Source organism: Solea solea, chromosome 21, assembly GCF_958295425.1.
Source record: "Solea solea chromosome 21, fSolSol10.1, whole genome shotgun sequence".
NCBI lineage: Eukaryota > Metazoa > Chordata > Actinopteri > Pleuronectiformes > Soleidae > Solea > Solea solea.
In genome coordinates, this window is record NC_081154.1 from 3,530,904 (window position 1) to 3,539,933 (window position 9,030).

The 9,030-nt window shown below is 43.0% G+C and overlaps 1 protein-coding gene across 2 annotated transcripts in view; it reads left to right on the plus strand.

The window, feature by feature from the left end:
* The window catches only part of shisa9a (shisa family member 9a), a 50,412-nt gene extending 41,923 nt beyond the window's left edge, over positions 1–8,489 (plus strand). The window contains exons 4-5 of one of the 2 annotated variants that reach the window (XR_009234228.1): positions 1,282–4,457; positions 4,535–8,489. Coding sequence is in view for 1 of the 2 variants with exons in the window: in XM_058621552.1 (XP_058477535.1) it covers positions 1,282–2,159 (878 nt within the window). In the remaining variant the exon portion in view is untranslated. Of the gene's footprint in view, positions 1–1,281 lie in introns of both variants that reach the window. The other variant, XM_058621552.1, reaches the window with a different exon arrangement.
* Positions 8,490–9,030: the final 541 nt, after the last annotated feature.

Here is a 9,030-nt window from a genome sequence, read left to right on the forward strand (position 1 = left end):
AGGACAGAGTCTGGATCCAGGCCCGGACTGCAGTCCACCTATTACTACTATGTTCTGCACCACCATGTTTTCACCATGACGCCGAAATGCCCTGGTATACTTCCGCGTCAGGGTCCTGTAGTATCTGACTACTCTGACACGTCTGGTTCGAGCGTCTCACAGCTGAAAGGTCCGTCGGGCAGGGGAGTCTGGGTGTCAGCCGGTTCGAGGGTCGCCAGGTGGAGGCTCGGGTGACTATCCTTGACTACTTCTGTTGTCAAAATGTTTTTTTCTGCTTGGTGAGTGGGACTTAATACTCCACCATTGGCGGAAATTTAGTTTGCACCGGCATTGGGTCCATGTGCGCTGTGTGTGGAAGTATATGTGTGGGTGAAAGAACCCTCCAGCCTGCAGTCTCACCATTCGGTGTCACCAATTCTAACACAGGACCTTTACGTTTGTACGGGGGACTGCACCCACAAACAAACCCAGGTTTACAGCAGATATGGGAACATGCTTGGACTAGCTCATAGAGAAAAATGTGTAGTATCTGGGCGGCATGTTTGGTGGTATGTCCCTCACACCAAGGGTCTTCTCCACGACGTCAGGTTTCCTTTCACAGTCCAAAGACAAGCAGGTTGGGGTTAGGTAAATTGGAAACTTCAAATCCCAGGTGTAAATGTGATTGGGATAATTTTTTCCGGTGTGCGTTGGCCCTTCACATTCTTTCCTCGAGATATCTGTCTCTTTGTCATGACAAACATCTGCCCACTGCACTGGAGGAAGGATGAGACAAGGTGGAAGAGACATTGTGGGTTCCCTCTCTTTTGATTTCACTCCTCTGGTGGCCTCTGTGTGCAGTCGTTTTACAACCTGCTTTGTCAGTTTGATGAGGGAAGGCTGACTAACAAAGATAAAGTATATGGGGATTGTTATATGACCTTTTCAGACTGTGGGTGTAAAGGATGAAATGTTTTCTGTCCAAACTTCTCCCCGTGTGCGTGCGTGTGTGTGTGCACCATTAACAATGTGCATGTCTCGGTTTTGTAGCTGATCTGCAAACTGCTGAAAGTCTTATTTTATGAGTCACTCTCTAAACTGTTTTATTTTCTCTCAGTTCCCCTGTAGCACAAACAGAGGGAATGAGAATACTGTCGTTTTAAAAAAACCAAAAAAAAACCTGACAGCCTGAAAAGTGCAAACAGGCAAATTGAAGAAAACAATTTTAATAATTACAATTTCAGCTGTGCTCCTTCATGTCCACCTAACACATCCATTACCTCTCTCTCCCTTTTCTGTCAGCTGCCAAGTATAACGGTGAACTTTACACCAAGCGTCGCCTGATGGTGGAGCTGCCAACAAAGGGCGGACTTCCTCTTCAACCGATGGGCAACTCCAGACCCTCGATGGGCACCATGTCGTCGATGACTCCTGCGATGACTTCCAACCCAATGGCTTCAAATCACATGGCCTCCAATCACATGGCCTCCAATCACATGGCCTCCAATCACATGAACCACACCATCACCCAGATGACGTCAATGACTCCAATGACCTCCATGACACCCATGACATCCCTCACTCCAATGACCACCATGACCCCTATGACTTCTCTGGGTCCATTGACTCCAGAACCAGTGGCCACCTATGTCACGGAGATGCCCAGCATCTCCTCCGTTTCAACCCTTCCAACAGAACGGCACATAGCAGGTGGAGGAGGGGGACTTAAGCCTAACGGCCAGAAACCCAAAGTCGGCTATGGCAACATCACCCACAGCTCTCACATCTCTCACCCTCACGCTCACAGTCATAGTAGCAAGCCACCAGGACTTGGGGCCACCTCCCTGGCACACATGGCAGGGACCATGCCAGGAGGCACATCCTTGGGTATCTCCAGGGCTGCTGAAACCTCCATTGGCTCCAGCTCAGCCACAATGGGCCGCCCAATGGCATACAGTTCCAACACAATTGCGACTGGGCACGGGATGGGACTGGGGCTGAAGGGCTGGGATGGGACTGAGACAGTGGGTCGGAGGAAGACCTACGGGCACAAGAGGCCTCAGTGTACCGTGCTGGAGCCAAACCAGCTCCACAGCACCAGGGGTCAAAGCCACAGCCAACACTTCCTCCCCACACAGCCCTACTTTGTGACCAACAGCAAGACAGAGGTGACTGTGTGAGAACGAGAGAGAGAGAGGGGGGAGAGAGAGCGAGAGGAAGACAGGGAGGGAAAAAGGATGCATGTGAAGTGGTGGCACAACCTGTGGTGTTCAAAAAGGTACAGATCCTTGTGTGTATTTGTGTGAAGAAAGTGAAGCTTGTTGGTGTCGTGCTGAATGTGGTGGGACAGAGACACTGCGTCCTCATTTCACAACCGCAGAGTTCACCAATCAAATTACTGAACGGACCTTTGTTGTCAAGAGGATGGTTTGACCGCAACAGAGAGCAACCGCTAGAGCAGGGATTTCTGCGCGATATTAGGTTGTTGTCTCATGGATAATATCGACTCTGTAATGACACAATATCTGAGCATTACGGACGCTGAAATGGGAACCTGCTGGTAATAAAATGATTGGCTTATACTGTACGAACCAAACCTGAGAAGCAATATAGAGGATCAAGTGTGAAGCACCGAAGCATCTTGGGGGGAAAGATGAAACACAACAGGTTCGCCCGCAAACCTCATCTGCCCGACAAAGCATCGGCCGGCTTAAAAGGAATACCATTCCCTCATAATTCAGTCCAGAGATCTACTGAGACAGACACACGCAGACACACATGCTGGGCTTTGGAATGCAGACACACATGTGGGGCTTTGTACTGTGGCTATTCAGAAGCGCCCTCATAAGCTCTGCAGCTGAAGGTCGCCCTTTTTGGTTTTTTTTTCCCACAAGGCTGCGGCACACAGAATGGACGCTGTCACTCTGGCATTGTTCTGTTCTGATCTCGTCTGTGTGGTGACAGCTGGCCGAGAGGAGGGATAAGGAGGCAGCGAGGCGGCATCTGGATGCTGCCGCTGCTCGCAGAGGCTCAAACACCAACACACACACACACACACACACACACACATGCAGATTTATATATATATACTGTAGCAACACAATGTCAACTGAACAACTGTATGGTGGTAGCACTTTACAGTACAGTAACAATATGGGAATAATAGTTCGTATTATGGTAATCTTATATCTATAATCACCAAATCAAAGCTTGTTGATGCTGAGAAAATTCAACTTTATAATATAGTAATTATCAGTTTTTTGAAGGTACTACACTCATGGTAGCCTATAGTAATTAGCTGTCACCTGCAGTGTATTACTTTGTAAACGCCAATATTATCTCCTTTAGAGCTGAAACAATCACTTAATTAATCGATTATTAATCGGTCACTAAATTAGTCAACTATTTTGACAATCAAATTGGTTTAAGTGTTTTTAAGGAATTGAAACAAGTTTTCTGATTTTCCAGCTTCTTAAATGAATATTTTTTGGTTTCTTTGCTCCATAATAACAAAGAAATCATGAAAACAGAGTAGTTTTTGGACAAAACAAGACATTTGAGAACATCATCCCTCCTTGGTTTGAGAATTACCGATCAACATAGTAGTTGCAGCTCTAATTTCCTTATTAACCCTTAGAACACAGAGGCTATAAGAATGTGCAATATAGAGTTTCTTATATCCTTTTTTCAGCACAACCTATAGGTAATCTGATGACATGATTTATATAAACACACCTGAGCAAAATATACTCAAATTTTATAAAAATCTAATTAAATTTGGAAGTGTGTCACAATTCGAAGTTGGCTTGGCTCGTTTTTTTGAACAAAAATAAAATAAAAACGGACTAATTTTGTGACTTCTGCACAGGTATCTACTACTAAAAATACTACTAAACACATAAGAAGACTAAAAAACACATTTTATAAAGCCTGAAGATGTGACCTATAAACTATTTTTGAATTGTGTATTACCAAGGGTTACCGCACTATTTCCATTGCCATAATATAATCATAGACCATGTTGTTACTGTAATGTAAAGTGTTGTATGTAAACTATGGTAACTAGCATATTTTATTAAGTGGACCAAATGTAAGCTTTGGCTTCTCAACATTTCATTTCTGCACACCATTTGCACAAATAATGTGATATTTCTATAGTTTTTAGTTAAGTAAAAAAAGAAGAAGCAAGGAGTCATTGTCAAAAAAAAAAATTAGGGTAAAATTCACAAGCAGTAGAAAGTAGGAAAATAACTTATCTGGGTTACGTTACTCACATATCTATACAAAAAGGGGGCTTCTCTGAGCTTATATGCCACTTTTCTAATGATGTATTTATTATCACCTGCAGCCACTGGTATTATTTCTAACCTTGTCCTTCTACAACGCCAATTACGATGCATTTCCAAGTGATCCCATTGCACACAGAGCTCAGCCAACAACGAGGACGCGTTACGATTCGATTGCTTCCACCAAATCCGGTACAAACGCAGTTATTCATACGAAATTTTATGTGCAAATGTCGAACCCGACACATTTGATTCTACTCTATTTTAAGGCCTGTAAATATAAGAGGACGAGCAACACTGTCACACACAAAACAAGTGAGCCAGCCGAGCGTCAGAGAGCGGCGGGTCGACAGTTTGCCTCACGCTGTGAAACCTCCCCACTGCGTCGAGGGCGTCACATGACTGAATATTCCCGACACCAAACTGAAGCCGTGGAAGGGGGATTTGGAGCATTCAAACGTGTCACCTGTCCACACACACACACACACACAGAGTAAACGTTACAAGCTGGATCCTGCTTCCTGTCTGATCACACGGTGCCGAGCGGCAGTGGTGAGACGAGGAGTCAGCACTGTTACTGCGTCTGTTGTACATGAAAGACTGTGAAACTCCAGACCATGGCCCTTTGTAGCGATAACTGATATTATGCTTTTTATATCTATATATATATCTATATATATATGAATATATAAATATACATAGGCTTTGTTGCTTAAGCTCTTTCTTTTCACGCTTCTATTCCTTTCTTCGTCTCTTTTACTTCTTCGCTCCCCCCCCCCCCATTGCTCACGTCTGAATGAAATATGTGAGAGAAACAATAACGGGGCTTTGATGAAGCGTTTCTGTGATAGTGGAGTGCAGTCACGATAAGACAGTGAAGAATAATAATAATTCACCCCCCCCCCCACAACCTTTGGAGGCATGATTGGTTTTGTCGCTATTGTTCTAACAGGAAATATGAGTGATTGATTCTGTGTGTGCCAAAATGTAATTTAGTTTGCAATTTTTTACCAGTCTGTGCGAGAGAGAGAAATTATAGTCTCTGACTGAGGGAAAACTTTAATATATAAATGGAACTTACAAATCCCATGTATGCATTCCCTCCTTTTCTTGATAGCCGGTGGTTTTTTGTGTTTGCGACAGAGTTGAGAAGCAGGTCAATGTTTGCTCAGGATGTGCATTAATCCAGCAAAGCATGAACGTGGAGATATGAAGCCTATTTGAAGCCCCCCCGTAACTGCTCCATCCTTAAAGCCCATTCAGGTCCATAAAAGCAGACAGTGGAACAATTGCTAAGGCAGTGGAAACAAACAACAACAACAACAAGAAAAAGGCCTTATCCCTCACTGTAACAGCTCAAATAAACCTGATAGAAAGCAGAGAATTGGTTGTGCTGTTTGGGTCACGGCTGACAGGGTCAGGGCTGCAGATGAGTGGCTTTCAGGAGGCGGTCATGTCTGACATTTTTCATCAGACCAGTCAGTCGGGACAAAAACATACCACAGCAGAGACAAAAGGACACTTGTTGTCTACAGGCTCGGAGAGCGAGGGACGTGTTCGTCAAAGATTTTCTTAAAAACCACTTTAGTTCGTCTGATACTAAAGAAATCCAGCACATTTAGATTTAAAGAAAATGTTGGGCTGTCACTTTCTCCCAAAAAAGTTCAAACTAATATTATGTGATACGCTATTAACTTCAGAGATGTTTTGGACTGTGCCGTGACTACTTGATGTTCTGCTGTGCTTCTAGACTGTACGTTCTCAATTCAAACAGATTCTTAAGGTTTGAGTTTGAACTTTAGCCCCAACTTGGAACAGATATTTGCCTAAAAAGTGACAGCCCGTGACAGGAGTCAGTTTGCATTATTCCTCATTATTCCTTAATTAATGCGACAGATTCATAGCTCAGACATGGTTGCCTTTCTTTGGCTTGTTTACATTTCTTAAACTAACTTTATCTCTTTTTATTTTTACTCCAGTGTGAGTTTGACTTCCTGCCGTTACTTTTATAGCAAATGACCAACTTTGTCCACAACAATTATTTTCTTTTATCTTCAGTGAGATAACAGCAGAGGCTATCACGTACAGGGTATACTAAACAAAACGCTTTTTCACATGTCCAACATGGCAACCGTTTTATATTAGAAATCCTGCCAAGGTTTCATGATGAAAAAACAATACAAAGACACATGAATGATGTTGTTGTTATTCACAAACTTCAGAGTGAGCAACTTCACCCCCTGTAACGTCTCACCACCAACCAAGACACCGCAAAAATGAGATCCCACTGTAGGATTGACCACCCAGTGGGAATTCATTGCTCTGAACCCTCCAGGTGTCTGATTGCCCTGTGGGAGCGCTGGGGGTTTTTTTTTTGTGTGAATGGAGGTCAGAGGAAGATTGGGGGGGTGATATTGGCCTAATTACACGAATCAGACCCGAGTGCTGGGGTTGCAGCAGTTCACAGGTACACTGATCGGCAACAGAGGCAGCAATCAGGCCGGGCCGTGCATGCAGCCTGATGTGCAGGGTAACACTTGGCAACACTTTTGATTGGTTTGAAAATGAGTCCTCACCCTCTTTTTTCTTTTCTCCCCACCAAGAAACCTGCTGTTTTTATTTTTTGGTGCCCAGAAATTGAACTTGCTTCTATGTGTGAGTTCTTTTTTTTACCTTTTTCCTCTTGCCCTGATCCACCATGACCACTGTGCTCAGTTTTGATATGCTCTTAATCTTGTCATCCATCCAAGAGGTGAAACTTCTGAACGATTGGAGAGAAACCGATGAGTCCAAAAGTCTCTCAATAAGGACGCTGAGAAAAGCAAACAGGGGGAAAAAAAATACATTTGGATTATTTTATAAAATTGCAAAGGGAAAGTAAAAGTTGGAAGGCAAACACCTTGAAATATTCACCCTCCTACTCACTCACTCACTCACAAAATACACTTTGACAAGAACCAGGAGTGACAAAATCGAGCGTGTATCGAGTCCCCACTGTGGTCTTTCATCACACAGTCGGAGTTTTGGCTCCGTAGCATACTCACTCCCGTCCTAGAGCGAGTATGTTTCTCTAGAACCCGTGAAGCAAAGCTGACGATGTGAAACGTGGACTGTTCTCCACGACACGTTCATTTCTTTTTTTAATTCACTACAGACAAAAATGCAGTATCTTCTTTTCGTTCGGGAAAAGCGGGATCAGCATCGTCGCGGTGAGAAAGCGTGGACGTGTACAGCACGCGGGAGACGACACTTAAGGGCTCAAACACAAGTAACACTTTCACTACATTCTCCTCCGTTCTCTTATGATAAGAAACAATATTTATTGTCGACAAGGGTTCCTCGTCAGCTACGTTTACGATTTTTTTCTCTCTCACGGCATCTTTACGCGCGACGTCCTCGCCCTCTTATGCACACGGAAACGCCAGAGATGCAGCGCTTTGTTGTCCAGTGACGCTCGACAATGGCGTGCGCTTTATTTATATTATGTATGATTTTGATCACGAGCCGTACACGTTTAAATATACTCGCCTTCAGCATTAACAAAAAAAAAAAAAAAAAAAGGGGAACGGCATCGATCGTCGTTGACCTCAGAGTCTCGCCGGAGTCGTTTCCCTTTTTGACGAAATCAATAAGCTATTTGCGATATGACTGCCATTCATTAGCGAGCATATCCTTTTGTAGAAGAACTCATCGATTAACTCATTTTTGGATGTTAATCGCTCATAACATGCAATGTTATACGAGATCTGATTTTTCTATTTTTGATGTTCAGACAAGTTTGTGGTATTTATGCATATGTGTGTGTGTGTGTGTGGCCCCAACACTGCAGTAAAAACACATTGTCTATGGTATAGAGTCCATCAACCACAGTTGTTTTTTGCACAGTAGCTTATATTATGCACCGTGATGCCCCCCCCCCCATCGTCCTTTTAGCATTCACCGACTTTCTAATTTGTTTTAAAATGAAAAAAAAAAAAAGCTGTATTTTGGTACTATTCAGATATTGTTAGAAAAAAGAAGAGAGGTATAGCAGATGTTTTGTCCGAGACATATTATATTACCATAGTGTTGCTATAAATTAGTCTGTTTTCCTTATTTTGAGGAGGGATGACAGGGATTCTGTTTTTGTTCTTCTTTTCTTGTTGATTTGCAAATCTGACAGTATATCACCATTGTTCTATATACGATTTTCTTACGTGGCAATAAAAGATGACTTCTGTAAAAAAAGAAAAAAAAGAAATGCTGCTGTCTTTGCCTTCCTTTGGTGTCCCATTTTTATTTGTTTATTTGTCCTTTTGAGATCTAAGTAATCCCTCAGCTCTTCCTTGTCTCCGTTTCCCTGGCTGTTACTGTTACTTGGACCAGTTTTAGAAGGTTAGAGGGCAAAATTGCACTCAAAATGGTTCACAAATACTCAGTAGATCAAATAAAATGAACATCTTAAAAATAATCTATAATCCAAGGGAGTAAAACAGATGTTAAAGGGATCTTAATGAAAATGATTTATTTTGGCGCTGTAGCCCTCTTGTGGGGTCCTCAAACACTTAACACTGAAGGCAACATGGTTTGCTTAGTATAATAAACAAAACGCCACAAGCAATTCAAACCATATGAAAACCTAGGAAAGCAAATACACACCTAAACGGTGACTATAGCTGTCACGTGACACATGAACGAGGACCTGAGGACGGACGCACAGTTGAGTGAGTGGTGAACGAATCATTTCTGTTTCCTGTCCTGCTGACTGAGCTTATGCAGCTGCCTG